Source organism: Littorina saxatilis, linkage group LG10 (assembly GCF_037325665.1).
Source record: "Littorina saxatilis isolate snail1 linkage group LG10, US_GU_Lsax_2.0, whole genome shotgun sequence".
NCBI classification, from domain to species: Eukaryota; Metazoa; Mollusca; class Gastropoda; order Littorinimorpha; family Littorinidae; genus Littorina; species Littorina saxatilis.
This window is the reverse complement of record NC_090254.1, coordinates 29,881,021-29,898,120: the sequence shown is the minus strand read 5'-3', so window position 1 is coordinate 29,898,120 and position 17,100 is coordinate 29,881,021. Positions and strand designations below refer to the sequence as shown.

Below are 17,100 nucleotides of genomic sequence, written 5' to 3'. Positions count from 1 at the left end.
CCATCTGTCCGTAATTTTTTTACTCTTTGGCATTTGTTTATTTTTGTTTATTTTCTTCATGTGCAAAAGAGTACGTTATAATAGCAAATTGATTCCAAAAAAAAATTTTTTAGGCAGGAATGGGTTTTTGTTTTGTTTTTTTGGATTACCATAATATTAATTTATTGATAAAGTTTGATAACTTAAACATGTAAACATTTGATTTAAAAAAAAATATGAAGAAGGATGCTCCCCGCTTAAAAAAACAAAGGAAGAGAGACGGGAAAAAAAACTAAACCTTTCTGTACAAATCTACATCGTCATATTTATCCAAAGGATGAATGCGATCCCGGAAAATACGGTTTCTTCTCAGATTTCTTCTCTCGGCATATTCCAACATCGTGAAGGCCGCCATCTTGACTGAATCACGAAGATAACACGGTGTTAGCGATTGTAGAGACGAGGGGTAGGTCCTGTAACTGTGAAGGCGTCACGTGACTTTGGCGGGTCACAACGGGCTTTCGTGAATGCCGATTAGCACGACTTACAGCTCAAAGAGCGCCACCATGCGGCCAAGTGGCACTAAAGAGCTTTCTTGAATACCAGTCCTGCTCTAGTCAGGCATGAGACCAGCAAATGTTCAAAAAGTGGGGTCCAGGGGCAACGCCCCGGTGGGGGGTTCAGGGGGGCGAAGCCCCCCTGACGGAAAATGAATTTTAGAATTATAAAGGCCATTTTGGGGCCTCTCCTGATAGCAAAAAAATAGATCATGCCTTTTTAAAAAGCTATAAAAACCACAAGAATAATATGTTTTAGCATTTTAAACAAAACATTTTGCTTCACATCCACAGGTGCCTGTAATCACATGATAATGACAATGTAGAAAACAAGAGGCGAAGCCTTCAAGGCTCACGTAAGAAATCGACAAACAGTAACACAAACTCAATCACTCCGTCACACATACACACACACACAGTAAGCATAGGTGACACTGTGCAAGAAAGCGAGACACTATAGATCTAGATCTGTCTGTCTGCATGTAGCCTGTAACTTACAGGGACACGACTGCCAACTAGTCTCGGCTCGCTCAAAATGACAATGACCGAGACTTTCAGTAATTCCTTCGCGTGACGTCTAACCCTCTTACGCCATAATGTGACGTCTTCAAATGTTAAAGTTTCTACCACAGACATACACACGCACAGACAGACAAAGTTACGATCGCATAGGCTACACTTACGTGAGCCAAAAAGCAATCAAGATAACTCATCAAAGCTGCTACAATGTCTGAACAGAGTGCACCTCCTCTCCCCCCCCACCCCCCCACCCAAAAAAAAAAGGTTCTAATCTATAAATCGGTTGTTTTGCCTTGAGTTGAGGTGTTAATTTTCCTTATTCAGGCCTACCAGCAACTGCGGGTCACCGGCTCAGCGCTGACAGGATGGAGGAATCAATCAGGAATCAGGAATTTTACGCCGCTTGGAACCTTTTTAGGTTATTTGCGCGACGGGGGTGAGAGCGCACCGCCTATACGTTAAAAACAAACTAAGGACCTATCAATTTCTGTGTGTCCTCATAAAAACATCTAACATGTTACTTCAAGTAACCCCTAGTTTAGGACACCCCATAACCTATACAATTTCCTATCATTGTTTGGGTGTTTGAGGAGCTGGGGGGTAACGAGGGACGTAAAGCACCCAACATACACGCCGACCCCAGTCCTCTTATTTTAGCTTCCCTAATTTAAAATGTTTAAAAGCTGGTTTAAAAGTGATTCTCTAGATTTTAGAGCAGAGGGAAAGAGAGAGAGAGAGAGAGAGAGAGAGAGAGACGTGCTTCCAAGAGCCCTCTGTGCTTCTTGCTTTCAATGTGACGAACCAACACCTTTTTTCCACTAAGTCCGTATTTCACCACGCAGTGGCCGTTGTCGCACCACGTGCACACGGCCTGACCGGGAATGGATATTTTGGCGATACTGTCGCCAATGAGCTGGCGCCTTTCTTGTTGATAGTGACAGTCACTTCTTCTGACAGCCAGTTGGCTTTCCACTTGTTTTTCACACTTTGGTCGTCGATCGTAAGAGCTTCCACAGCCGACAAAACAATATGGAATCCAGACGCCATGATGCTACGGTGTTTGGAGATCGGGAGCCAATCAAAACAACCATCGGTGAATAATTAAGCCTCGGCAATAATCGTCGGAGATCAACAGCCAATCAAACGCGACCCATGATACTGCTATGGGTTCACGCGAGTGCTGGGGTGCGAATGCACTGACTTCAGTCGCAGACAGCTTCAGCTGAACGGTTCATACCACCACCTATGGGTTCACGCGAGTGCTGGGGTGCGAATGCACTGACTTCAGACGCAGACAGCTTCAGCTGAACGGTTCATACCAACTCCCCCCCCCCCCCCCTTTTTTCTCAACGAATTTGCATCGATCTCAAGAATGGTCTGTGAGCTAAGGAAAATATCGGAATTCCGATAAAAATCGGACCAGTCCCATGTCTGTCTAGTTAAAAGTAAAGCTTTGTTGTCTCTATGCCTACAAATTACTGTGAAAATCAGCAGCTCGTTTCATATAATCTATGAGTGTCCAAAACAAAGAAAGAAAGTAAGCTAACAAACAAAAAAACTAACCCGGCTGGTTTTCTTCTTGGTGGTTGCAGCTGCACAGACAGCAAAGCAGAGCCGAGCAGATCGAGGAACGTCAGCCACAATGATAGGAAAGGTAAGCTCAACCTTCATGTTACAACTTCCTTCCTGCACTGGCAGTTCATCTGTTTCCTGCACCTCACACAGTGCCTCGTTCCCATGGTACAGGCCGGCAAACATCTTGATCTGCAAGTGTATATCCAAAGCGCGACCACTTGAATGAACACGCATAATACAAAACCCATCACCAGAAGTTTGGCAGAAAAGAATCAGCACCTCTTGGAGTGATTGTCTTGAACAATTAACAGACGAATGTGATGTCACGTGCACAGACTTTGATCAGGAAAAATAAATGCAAGAATCTCATAGTATCCACTGTATGCATGCAATCTCGACTTGTCAATAGGCGGATACATTCTATGAAAATATGATGATCACGCACTGAGATCAAATAACAAAAATTAAATTACATATTCTTACTCCGAGTCACATATTAGCATTGACGCAGTCGAGATGCTAGGTAGACTGAAAAAACGCTATCCCGTCTATAGTATAAGGGAAGCAACCCAAGCAAAAAAGTAGCAAGCTTGCTACCCTGGGTTGCCTCCCGTAGCGTGCATCACGCCACAGATCTCGTACCCAATACGAGACACCCTCATTCGACATCTTTCAGCCAGAGAGACAGGTCGTGCTTGATTTCGCTCCTAGGCTGTTGTTTGCTGTCTGCTTGACACCCACCAGCCTCGGCTCCCCGTCTGCTCATAGCTGTTTCTAGCGGTGAGATTGTTCCATTTTGTTGTTGTTTGCTTTGCCATTCTGCTGAGAATTTTCTCGTCCGCGGACTTGTGAATTTTGCTCGGTAGTTTGTTGCTGTGGCCGCCATTTTGGTCGCCATTTTTCGCTTACACGTGGTGTTTTTTGCTGGTTAGTTTGGGTCCGTGCTCGGACTTTTAGCGTCGACCAGTAGCACTATTACCTGCTTGTAACTTGTACTTTGTGCTAGTTTATTCTGCTGAAGTTTTAACGTCCTAGAGACTTGTGTATTTTCAGTAGTTTGTTTTCTCGCGTGACAGCATGTCTGATAGTGAGAAAAAGCGAGCGGCTAAGGCCGAGAGTAAGGGCAAAGGCCCTGGCAAACCTAAGTCCTCGGCTTCTACTTCTTCGGCTAGGAACCCCACGGTTCACGTTTCTGACCCGAAGACTAACTTCGTTTTTTCGGTGCCCATTTCGGCGCCGGAGGAAACTTCGTCTGGCTCGCGTGCGGCGGGCTTGACCGCTACCACGTCCGTTTCGAACCCGGCGCCTGTGCCGGAGGCTGGCACTCTTGTGGCTAGCCTTTTGTCCTCTTTGCTTCCAGAAATTGAGATGGCGCGGACGGACCCTGTTTCCAGCTCTGCCTCCCTCCCGGGGGTGTGCGACCCTCGGTCGTTGGCTTCCTGTGTTCCTGTTGTTTCCGGATCACCTGTCCAGCCTGCTGGCTTCGGCGTTGGTGCTGGAGGCGGTGAACAGGGAGGCGTTTCTCTTCTCGGCCGGCGCTCGGTGGCTACCGCTTGCGGGAGTGCACCTGAGCAGGTCCCTTTTGGGATACGGTCGTCACAAGGTATGTGCTCGCAGCAGCCGTCCGCGGCAGCTGCACTTCCGGCTCCGGCCGGAAGTAGTGGTTCACTGGACAGCGGACAGACCATGGTCCCTGCCGGTTTGAGCTACGAATTACGTAAGCAGCCGTCCGCGGCAGCTTCCCTTCCGGCTCCGGCCGGAAGTAGTGGTTCACTGGACAGCGGACAGACCATGGTCCCTGCCGGTTTGAGCTACGAATTACGTAAGCAGCCGTCCGCGGCAGCTTCCCTTCCGGCTCCGGCCGGAAGTAGTGGTTCACTGGACAGCGGACAGACCATGGTCCCTGCCGGTTTGAGCTACGAATTACGTAAGCAGCCGTCCGCGGCAGCTTCGCTTCCGGCTCCGGCCGGAAGTGTTGGTTCACTGGTTTGCGGACAGCCCATGGTCCCTTCCGGTTCGAGCCCTGCCCTGCTACAGCAGCCGTTTCCGGCAGCTGCTCTTCCTGCCTGGGCAGGAAATGTAGGTCAAACGGGTCGTGCACAGTCATCTGTCACTTCCGGTTCCGGCCTAGGGCTTCCGGGTTGTGGCTTGCAGACTCCTCAGCACCAGCTATGGCATAGTTCTGCTGTTGCGTCTGCACTCCCTGCTCCTCCCGGCTTTTCCGGTTCGGTTCCCGCTGCTTCCGTTGTGTCGCCGGTGAATTTCGAATACGGTGGTTCTCCTGGGCATACAGGCTTTTTGCCTCTGTTGGGACAGCAGCAGCCACCCACTTCGGTGGTGGCCGCTAGCTCCTCTCTTCAGCTGCCTTCGGTCGTTGGTGACTCTCATCTTCCTCTTAGTCAGGGGTGCGAGTTTCATCGATGGCCAACAGGATGGGCGTTCGGCTTACGGCCTTCCCTCGCAGCGTCATTTGTCGGGTTCTTTTGGCTATGAGCCGTCCCCTTCAGGTGGCGTTTCGGACTTCGGGTCCGTGTACGAGGAGCAGCTGCCTTCGGCGGCTCTGGCCAGCTTCCGAATTTACGTCAGCAGTCGTTCGCGGCAGCCGCTTCCAGCTCCGGCCGGAAGTAGAGGTTCACTTGCTAGTGCACAGACTACTGTCACGTCTGGCTTGAGCCTTGTCCTATGACAGCGGTCGCCCGCGACAGCTGTTCTTCCGGTTCCGACCGGAAGTGTAGGTTCACTGGTTAGTGCACAGGCTACTGTCACGTCCGGTTCGAGCCTTGCCTTACGTCGGCAGTCGTACGCGACAGCGGCACTTCCGGTTCACGGAAGTAGTGCCTCGTTGGAAGGTGGACAAATAATGATCCCATCCGGCTTGAGCTGCGCTATACGTAAGCAGTCGTCCGCGACAGCTTCTCTTCCGGCTCCAGCTGGAAATGTTAGTTCATCGGGGTGTGGGCAGCCCATGGCCCTTTCCGGTTTGAGCTTTGCCCTTTGCACGGCAGCCATTTCCGGCAGCTTCGCTTCCGGCCTTGGCAGGAGGGTAGGTCAAGCGGGTAGTGCACCAGCTTTGGTATAGCGCTGCTGTTGCTGCCGCACTTCCGGCTCCTCCCGGATTTTCCGGTTCAGTTCCCGCTGCTTCCGTTTGGTCGCCGGTGAATTTCGAACAAGGCTTGCCCTATGGGCATACAGGCTTCTTGCCTCTGTTGGGACAGCAGCATCCACACACTCCGGTGGTGGCCGCGAGCTCCTCTCTCCCACTTTCCTTGGTTTTGATTCCTCTCATCCTCCTCTCAGTTAGGGAATGAGCACAATCGATTGCCAACAGGAAGGACTTCGGTCGGCAAAGAGGAAGCAGCTACTTCTGGTTTGAAGAATCGCCCTTAGTAGCTTTTCGCCTTTTTGCCTTTTCGCCGAGCCCCCCTCTTCGACAGGGGGTGGCCTCCGGCGTCGGTTTCGTTGCTGGTTCCTCAGGGTTCAGCTTCGGAGCTGGCATCGGAATGCCTTGCCGCTCCTGCGCAGGCTTCCTCCTTCGTGCCCTTAGCGGACCAGAGGAAGTTGCCTTGGCCAAGGTCGTCTCGTAGCTGCCTGTTGGCCTTTCCCCGTCCGCGTGCACCGTTTTTCGGTCACGCCGGAACTTCTTTCGCTTCTTACGAAGCCGTTGAGGAAGGATTCGGTTCTGCCGTTCTATGGGCAGAATCTCCTATTCTCTGAGGAAGGGGGCTGACAACTTTTGGAACTCAGTTCCATTTCCGAGACTCTCCTGCGGGCGCTTTCTCGCGCTCTGGCAGATTCCTTGGCGCCCTTTCCCCTTAGTAAAGGGCAGGACGCGGAGGAAGTGTCTCACTCCTCTCCACACTTACAAGGGTGAACGAGGCACAGATGAGGCTGTCCTCTCTGCGCTATTTCCATGCGGTCTCGTGCGGAAGGGACTTGTTTCTTGCCCACTCCCGGTTTTCTGAGGAGTCGACAAGGAACATTCTCAGTTCGTCATCCTTGGTGGACGGTCTCTCTCCGGCAGCCTGGCCTCTCATGCCAGAAGCAGGGGATTGAGACCAACAGAGAACAGCGGTTCCCTTCTTTTGAGCTTCAATTTGAAAGCAGCAAAAGCAGGCCGCTCCTAAGCAGGCTATACCTAGCGGACTCAGCCTAAGCGGCCTACGTCCTCAGCTCAGGTGAGATTGTTTCTTTCACAGCCGTTATAGGACGCTGGGTTTTTGAAACAACAGCCGGCCTTAGGGCTTCGGGGTTTTAGCCTCGGCGGGAGCAACAGCCATTTCATCCGTTGGAGGTGGTGGTTGTTGTTTTCCTTGTGCTTGTGGCTTCGGGCTTCGACATTCTTTCTCTTTCCCAGCGTATGGGTGCTGAGAGGTCGATTTCCGTTTAAAGGGGGGTTTCTGCCTTTGGGCTTCCCCGTTTTCTCTTGCCACCAGCTTCTGGACTTGGTCCAGGTTTGTCTTTCGCCGAGTCTGACTTTGTCTTTCTCTAGCGATCAGACGCGTTCTGGTGTTTCGTCCAAACTTAAGGTTCACTTGAGTTGGCCTCGGAAGTAACATTCAGATTTTCCTGAGGGTGCATTGTCTGGGCAACGCATGTTTGAGAAGTCATTCTTGGCTTGTCACTTTTTCTCAGGTTTTTTGGCTACTCCTCCCCTTTGTGGGCAGAGGTCTAGCTAATGTTCCAGTTTTCTCGGTGCTGGCCTCTAGGCCAGCATCTTTTTCGGCGGCCGAAACTTTTGGTTTCTTACTGTGCCTGTGTACTTTGAGTACTTTGGCGCAATGGCCGGCCTACGGGCAGCAAGGCTCTCGGCCTTAGCCTGTGTTATAGTCTCCTGCCTGTCGTGTTGCGACTTTGGCAATTGGTTCTTGTGACTGCGGATTTCGTCTCTTCCTCTTCTCCATCATGCTTGCATGATGTGAGTTGGGACGATTTCTGCCGGGTTGGGCTTCAGGCCTGGTCACCCCTTCTTCACTTGCAACTATGACTATTACTGAGAACTCTGGTCTCGGGAGGCTGACGGCTGGTTCGCTTCACGGTTTTCCGTCTTTCTTACCAGCTTCGTCCTTTCTGTTTCGGGTTTTTTGATTCATTTTCAATTACCTACAAGCAGTCTGCTCTGAGATCACGCTGGCTTTCGTCATTTTGTTTCCGGTCTCCGGTCACATTAGGATTTGGCCACTGCGGGTCCGCATTTGCGGTGCTTAGGCACTACCTTAGGTCGCTTCGTCCCCTTTTTTACCCCTCTCTCTGCTTGCGCAGGGAGGGGCAAGGGACGACTGGTGACCGTCTCCCTTGAGTTTTGCTCATTGAGGTGGACCCTGGTACTTGATACTCAGGCGTCTCTCTCTTTCCGGTTTGGAGTTTGGTCACTCTTCCGGAGCTGACTGTTCTCTCAACGGCCTTTGGGCCTCACTCCATCCCAAAGTTTTCTTACTTTGGCATGTTTGCCTTATGGTCTCCGTGAGGGTCGGTCCTTTTCAGGGCTTAGCCGGCAACCTTACGCACGGATCTTTTCCAGGCCATTAGCATTTCCTTCCATTTAAGGGGGGGGGGGGGGCAGCTTGTCCTTCCCTCTACTTGGTCGGGTTTATCCAAGACTGGGGTCCTTTTCCGGACTGTTTTACGGTTCAGAAAATTGGAAGAAGTGCTGGGCACAGCTTACTGGCTCTCTGAGGTTGTCTTTCGCATTCTTGCCTGAGAGACATCTCGGCTGTCAATCAGGGTGGTTCTCGGTCCGATTCTGTCCTTTGGCAGTGGGCCAGTTCCTGGCAAGGGTTTAGAGTGAGTCAGTGGTTGCTTTCTCACGGGATCCTTTCCTGACTTTTGGCAGTGGGCCAGTTTCTCGGCAAGGGATTTTCTTGCCTTCCGCCTTGTCATAGCTTATGCTATCTTTCCCTCGGCTCGGCCTGAGCTCTTTTCCAGGGCCTTGGCCTTTTTTGCCTATGGGGTTTGGATGATGTCCGGCGCACAGCTTCTGGCGCTAGGATTTTGTCTTATCAGGTTCTGCAGACATTGCTGCCCTCTGTCAGGATGGGTCTCGGCCTGTTCCTTCCTTGGCGGCAGCTGGCTTTTGTCTCTCCAGAACTTTAGAGTGAGTTTGAACTTTTTGATCTTACCCACCACCTTGTTGGAGTTATCTGCTAATATGTGACTCGGAGTAAGAATATGTAATTTAATCGAAAATTTTTAATTAAATTTTCATTTGATTAATATACTTACCCGAGTCACATAGGTAATTCCCTCCCACCTTCCCCGCTTTTAGTTTCTTTGTATTCTAGAAGTCGAATGAGGGTGTCTCGTATTGGGTACGAGATCTGTGGCGTGATGCACGCTACGGGAGGCAACCCAGGGTAGCAAGCTTGCTACTTTTTTGCTTGGGTTGCTTCCCTTATACTATAGACGGGATAGCGTTTTTTCAGTCTACCTAGCATCTCGACTGCGTCAATGCTAATATGTGACTCGGGTAAGTATATTAATCAAATGAAAATTTAATTAAAAATTTTCGAAACAACAGCAATAAGAACACATGACAAAAGTAAGTGATAGTCATTCCAAACCAGTCACCGGTCATCTTGAACAAGGGGGAAAATAATTTATATCACACATTGTAAACAAAAACACACACACACACAGATCTAAATTCATATGCAGCAGAATGAGTCAATTCAAAACTAACCAAAACATGTAAGTAAACAGAAAATGAGATATAAACAGCTACCAAATGCCTGATAAACATTTCTTGTTAGAAAAAGGTATCATAAACACACACACACACAAACACACACACACAAACACACATGACTGACCTTGCTGTTATCTGCAAGCTGCACTTTGTTGATACCAGTTACACTGATGGAGAACTTGTGTTGAACTTTCCATGAGCAATGATATGAATCTTCTGGTTGCTCGTATGAAAATACTGGTAATGTGCCACGTCGATTTGGTGGTACTGGTGGTACTGGTGGTGCCATGTCTGCAATGTTTATCAGCAATGCCATGAAGTGCACCTCTGAAGACAACTTCCCTCTCAGGCCATTTTATATAATGAGTCAACAGAATTGCTATCTGCAGGAAAATACAAGTCTCAGCTCAGCTTTGGTGGTTTTTTTTAACAGCTCAGCAACTTTAGGAAAAGATCCAGGATCACCAGTTACACAAATCTAATGAACTGGGGTCATATCAGGAAATCACCAAACCCTAGTGCAATCAAAACTATAGCTTCAAACACAGCTGAAATAACCTTAACGTTAAGTTTTTTGTCAACACACAGCCAGCCTTACACTGCTCCTTTTTACATTTAGTCAAGTTTTGACTAAATGTTTTAACGTAGAGGGAGGAATCGAGACGAGGGTCGTGGTGTATGTGTGTGTGTCTGTGTGTGTGTGTAGAGCGATTCAGAGAAAACTACTGGACCGATCTTCATGAAACTTGACATGAGAGATCCTGATTATGGTACCTCCAGACGTTTTTTCATTTTTTTTATCAATGTCTTTGATGACGTCATATCCGGCTTTTCGTGAAAGTTGAGGCGGCACTGTCACGCTCTCATTTTTCAACCAAATTGGTTGAAATTTTGGTCAAGTAATCTTCGACGAAGCCCGGACTTTGGTATTGCATTTCAGCTTGGAGGCTTAAAAATTGATTAATGAGTTTGCTCATTAAAGTTGTCATTAAAATCGATTTTTCGCAAACAGATTTAAAATTGATTGCATCGTATTCTTCATCACATTCTGAATCTAAACATATATACATATGTCATGTTTACTCTTAAAATGTGATCACAATTAACGAAAATAGATTAATTAGTCTTACGATTAAAAGAAATCGATCCAAAAATGATTTCATCTTATTCTTTATCATTTCCTGATTCCAAAAACATATAGATATGATAGGTTGTATTCAAAACAAGCTCAGAAAGTTAACAAGAATACAGAAAAGCGCGCTTTCCTGCTTAGCACAATACGCTACCGCGCTAATCTGGCGTGTCAATATCACTACGTTTTGCACGTGGAAGGTGAGCGATTTCCTTCACGCGGGGATTGACGAAGCTGTACTGTCTTGGTGAAAAAATACAGTGCGTTCAGTTTCATTCCGTGAGTTCAACAGCTTGACTAAATGTAGTAATTTCGCCTTATGCGACTTGTTTAAGACTCTCCTGATTACTCAGGTGAATAACAAAATTTCTAAATCTTCAGTACAATAGGCAAGCAATCATAACAAATAACATGTTTTTTTCCGTCTTTTGTAGTATATATCCTAGTGTTCTGTGCATTGCATGACAAACTGTAAAACATTTTGAAGACATTTTTTTAATCTAATCATACCTGGAAGTGTGCTTGTGTGCACAAGCCAAAACTGAGGGGCCGTATTCTTCACAAGACACAGATACACGTACTGCAACAAAAACAGCAGATGTATCTCTATTGTGCCAGGAAGACGAGTTAAAAAAATGTTCTCTTAATAAATTATGAGTCTACAATGACCATTAATTAACACTGTCGATGACAGCTCTGACCAACATTTTTTATGCTGACAATCCTTTTGAGTATTATAAGTAACGCTAGCTGTGCAACATTTGAGTACCATATTTGGCTCACGTAAGTGTAGCCTATGCGATGCTAACTTTTGTCTGTCTGTGCGTGTATGCGTGTGTGCGTGTGTGATAGAAACTTTAACATTTGACTGAACACCGAAATACTAATTTTACCGGGTTATTATCCAAGCAACAGCTTCAAAGTATTGAAGCAATGATCAACATTTCGTCGGCACGTATGTAGATAAAGTGTGTATCCAAAGAAAACGGGTGGTGGTGGGTTTTGGGGGGGTAAAAACAGGTGACTGATTTGTGTTGTGTGTGGTATGTAGACCAGGTCAAGGGTCAAGGTTAGGTCAGATCGCGTGAAGGATTGTGGTATAGATTCACTTCTCAGTTCTAACCGAGCTGCATTCGCCGATTCGGGGAAGACGATTTCACATTGTTCGGTTTCGTAGCGGCTCCAGAAAAAATAGATAAAGAAGATACCAAAGGAGATTTCCTACAGGTTGATCTGCACAGCGTGTTTTCAGTGTCTGCGCGAGGAAGCGCTGTCGAAAGGGCAGTGTCGATCTCAGTGGCAGTCGTGTCCCCGTAACTCGTAAGTAGGCTACAGACAGACAGATCTAGATCTAGCATCTCCCACTCTTGCACCGTGTCTATGCTTACTGTGTGTGTGTGTGTGTGACAGAGTGATTGAGTTTGTGTTACTGTTTGTCGATTTCTTACGGGAGCCTTGAAGGCTTCGCCTCTTGTTTCATGATTATAAGGCTCAACGTTTCCCCATCAACCGTGACCCTTGCATTCAATGCACCAGTAGCACCTTGTGTATGACTTAAGAAGAGTTCACATATGGGGTTTTCTTTGCTGCCTGGTCACAGAGGTGGGGGGTGGGGGGTGGTAGTGGGTCGCTTAATTAAAAACAAATTAAATTAAAAATGTGTTAATGTTTTCACACTAGATGAGTAAAGCTCAACTTCAATTGCAACCAAGAAGCAGTGCAAACACTGCATTGAATAAAAGAAGGTTTCATTTAGTTTTTATGGGTAAATTATGTCGACGAAAACTGGGAATGGTCATACCCTTGCTCATCGTACTGGAAGCTACTTTATAGCAGAACTTTATCTTCAACTGAAACTGGTTTATTTGAAGAGTTCAGATATTTAACAGCACCAAACAAGATTTAAAAATCAGCTGACGCAAGTAATGTTAAAAAAACGTTTCATGCAGTGTCATGTTTATTTTGATCTCTCACAAATCCACTCTAGGATAAGGATAAGGATAAGATTCATATAATCCTGTGAGGTTACCCTCTTGGAAATTCGGGCTGCCATACAGAAAACGGCGCTACCCTTTTTTCCCCCCATGTATGCATGTATTCATGTTTCCAAGCCCTGAGACTTTTGCCGTGAACTTGGGTTCTTTATTGTGTGCATACGTCGCACGGGGATGTTCGGACACCGAGGAGAGTGACTGCACAAAGTTGACTCCGAGAAATAAATCCCTCACCGAACTTGGGGATCGAACCCACGCCGATAGCGACAACTGGGGTGCGTTGCATAGAGCGGACGTTCTGTTCGCGAAGAGACAACAAGTTTTCATGTTGTAAGCAACGCTATGTTCGCAGCAAACTCAATTCTACCCTCTCTACCCACTTTCAAGTAAATGGACCCATCTCTTCGCTGACGGCCGAGTCCATGCATGCATATTAGGGGCGATCATGCGAACAGTCGCTTTGTACTTGGAACAGCCCTCCCTACCCGCACTGACCAAAGTAGACGAGTCCAATCGCTTACAGCTCAGTCCATGAGTACATTTTAGGGGTGACGCTATGCATTGGGCCTCAGGATATCTGTGTGTGTGTGTTTGAGTTTCGTACCCCACGTGGAGAAGCAGGGCCTTTCCATTTATTTTTTGGTGGTCAGATTTGACAGTTGGATTTCTTGTCGAGTCCGTGGAAAAGTGTTGTGGTCTTCATGTCAGTCAATAAAGGTTGATTAAAGGGGAATGTTTAGGAGAAAAAAGCCCGCGTGCGCGCGCTCTCTCTCTCTCTCTCTCTCTCTCTCTCTCTCTCTCTCTCGCCGTGTCTCTGTCTCTCTTTCTCTCTCTGTTCATCTGTCTGTTTCTCCCTTCCTTTCTTTCTCTTTCTCAATCTCTCTATCTGTCTCTCTCTCGTCCCCCCTCTCCCTCTCGCCCTTCCGCACACACGCGCGCAGAAACACCCCCCACCACACACACACACACACAAACACACACCCACATAATATGTTTACATACACACATGCACACGCGCGCACTCACTCACACATTAACATACACAAACAGTAACACACACAGCAATACAAACACGCACACACACACACGTGTCCCTATCTGCACGCATTCTTCTCGCTCTGACTTTTTGTGAACGTCAGCCTTTTCAATCTTAAGCACGGTCCGATCTCGTGAAAAAAGCAGATAACGCGACCTTGCAGCAAATACAAGATGACACACTTAAAGTGCCATGCAGTAGCGTATGTTACTACCAAAACACACAAGCAAATACACCCACACAATTCATTACACGGAAATAGGAAGGGAGGGGGGGAGAGAGAGAAAGAGAGAGAGAGAGAGAGAGAGAGAGAGACACGGAAATAGTAAGGGGGGGGGGGGGGGGGGGAAGAGGAAGAGAAAGAGAAAGAGAGAGAGAAAGAGAGAGAGAGAGAGAGAGTGACAGAGAGAGAGACAAAGAGAGAGAAAGGCAGAGAGAAAGAGAGAGAATGGGGAGACGGAGAGACAGACGAACATAAAGAATGTGTGTGTATGAGAGAGGGAGCGAGAGAGAGAGAGAGAGAGAGAGAGAGAGAGAGAGAAAGAGAGAGAGAGAGAGAGAGAGAGAGAGAGAGAGAGAGAGAGAGAGAGAGAGAGAGAGAGACAAGACAAAATCTTTATTATCTAGGGTAATAGACAAGCAAGAATATTGCTTTTTTACATTCAGCCCTCGCCCTAATATAGGGTCAACAAGAACTGAAAACAATATAATGAAAGAACTATCACATCAAACTTAATACATTATAACTGTATATACAGATACAAATTTAAAAACTAAATTGTCATGCTGCATTTTAAGTACAATTTCCAATGATAAAAAGTGTCAATTTTTAACATAACTTAATTTAGAGAGATCAAATCAAATCAAATCAAATCAAATTTTATTTTTAGAGGGTTGTGGCATAAGCAATACAACGAGCTTTTTTTCAACCAGCCCTCGCCCAGAGAGGGGACTAATCTAATCACATATTTACACGGATATTAACGTAGAAAAAAAGGTGTGTGTGTGTGTGTGTGTGTGCTTCTGTATCTGTGAATGTGTGTGTGTGTGTTTGTCTGTGTGTGTGTGTGTGTGTGTGTGTGTGTGTGTGTGTGTGTGTGTGTTTGCTTGTGAGAAAGTGAGAGAGAGAGAGAGAGAGAGAGAGAGAGAGAGAGAAAGAGAGAGAGAGAGAGAGAGAGAGAGAGAGAGAGACAGAGACAGAGACAGAGACAGAGAGAGACAGAGAGACATCACAATAACCTGCATGAGTCACTTTCTGCACGCATTCTTCTCTCTGTGAATGTTTGTGGTCGTCAGCCTTTTCAATCATAAGTTCGATCTCGTGAAAAAAGCAAAACATACACACACACCATAACACAAACATGCACATACATTCACCCAGAAACAAACACACACACACACACACACAACCTCACACAGCCCCCCCCCCCCCCCCCCTGACACACACACATCCACGCACACGAACATATACATTCACACACACACCACCCTTAACACACACTCACACACCCTAATGCACACACCCACACACACACAACACACACAACACACGCACTCAAACAAGCTAACACGAACACACACACACCACACACACGCACACACACACACACATACTCACACAATCAAACGTGTGTGCGCGCGCATACAAATACACACAGAAACACATACACACACACACGTACACATACACACACTTACAAACACATACACACATATAAATACACACACACACATGCACACGCACGCACTCACACACATTAGCATGCACACGTGCACACACACACACACACACACGCACAAGCACACACAGACACACACACAACCACACACGCACATGCCCAACCACACACACAAACACAACCACACAAACCACCCTTAACACACACTCATAGAGAGAGAGAGAGAGAGAGAGAGAGAGAAAGAAAGAGAGAGATAGAGAGAGAGAGAGAGAGAGAGAGAGAGAGAGAGAGAGAGAGAGAGAGAGAGAGAGAGAGAGAGAGAGAGAAAGAGATGAGGAGGGGAAGAGAGAGCGAAAGGGAGAGAGATAGAAAGATAAGAGAGAGAGACTTTCATACGGACACAAAGAGAGACAGACAGATTTAGAGAGAGATGGAAAGAAAGAGAAAGACATAGGGAGAGGGAAGGTAGAAAGAAAGAATGAAAAAGAGAGAGACAGAGACGTAGACAGAGAGACAGGCACAGAGGGACTGAGAGACAGAGACAGAGAAAGAGAGAGACAGAGAGAGACAGAGACAGAGAAAGAGAAAGAGAGAGAGAGAGAGAGAGCAAGCAAGACACAGAGAGAGAGACTGCGATAGAGAAAGAGACAGAGAGAGAGTCAACCGGCAAGCTCAGTACAGTGCAATAGTTTCTGGCGTGCCACCTCTCAGGTACGTTACAGAATGCTCCCCGCAAACACCCGTTGCCTAGACCATTCTCGGCGAGCGGTCGCCATTGTTACGCTTCAGTGACCCCAGACAATGGTACTCGTACCGAGCGCTTGCTAACGCTCGCGAGCGTCACAACAAAACTATGCGTTGCCTAGAAAACGTTCGCAAACGTTCTGTGGCGCTCTGCCTATGCAACGCATCCCTGGTTTGAAGCCAGCGCCGCTACGGACTGAGCTACATTGTATTTCCCTGCCCATCTATTAGATGGGGGAATTTAGGACTACTGTTATAAAGAGCTCATTAATACAAATATTGAGATCTGAACACCAAAGCAACCATATTCAAATCTAAAATACATCTAAACCACAATTAAAGTCTGTGTCATGCGTGAAACGTGCGTTATGGGAAAATTATTTGGCAAAGTGTGTGTATGTGTAGAGCGATTCAGAGAAAACTTCACTGACCTTGAACTGGATAAGAGGGTAGCATCCATAGAGAAACTCATCCAGTCCGAAGACCTTGAGTATACAGTCATCAGGTTCAGCATAACCTGGGCATTCCTCCAGCAACAAGCGCACCGCCTCCATAGGCGTGCACTGGGCACTCAGCCTCAGCTTGTGACACATCTGAAACAGATATACATATTACACTACCTATTCTCGCTTCACAGATTACTACTACTGAGTACTACTGATAATAATTATAATAATGATAATACATTTAAATAAAAAATAAAAACACCAGTAACCACGTTAGGTACGTTTATATCTATAATCAATATTTTAGCACATTACTGCCTTCTTCGGGATGGTAAGCTTATGGAAAGAATGGAATGACATACAGTGTAATGAATTTTTATGATGATTAATGACGTCATATTGTTTCTCGTGCGTTCTTTCTTTCTATGGCGTTCTCTGTCTAGCTGTCTATCTCTCATTTGTCTCTCACATACACGTCCACACACACACACAATACACACACACTGTGACACACACACAATACACACACACTGTGACACACACACAATACACACACACTGTGACACACAGACACACACACATGCGCACTCACATGTATGCATATTCACTGTCCATCTCTCTCTCTCTCTCTCTCTCTCTCTCTCTCTCTCTCTCTCTCTCTCTCTCTCTCTCTCTCTCTCTCTTAATGATAATACAGTAGAATTACAACAATGGCACAAAAGTTACTTCAGTGCAGCTGCATACTGTGCAAAGTGAT

The 17,100-nt window shown here is 46.8% G+C and overlaps 1 protein-coding gene across 1 annotated transcript in view; it reads right to left on the bottom strand.

Moving 5' to 3' along the window:
- Window positions 1-17,100, bottom strand: part of LOC138979016 (phosphatidylinositol 4,5-bisphosphate 3-kinase catalytic subunit delta isoform-like) — a 164,418-nt gene that overhangs the window by 89,267 nt on the left and 58,051 nt on the right. The window contains exons 7-10 of the mRNA XM_070351832.1: window positions 16,329-16,490; window positions 10,955-11,024; window positions 9,437-9,603; window positions 2,619-2,819 (exon numbers count right to left, since the gene is read on the bottom strand). Of these exons, the coding sequence (XP_070207933.1) occupies window positions 2,619-2,819; window positions 9,437-9,603; window positions 10,955-11,024; window positions 16,329-16,490 (600 nt within the window). The remainder of the gene's footprint in view (window positions 1-2,618; window positions 2,820-9,436; window positions 9,604-10,954; window positions 11,025-16,328; window positions 16,491-17,100) is intronic.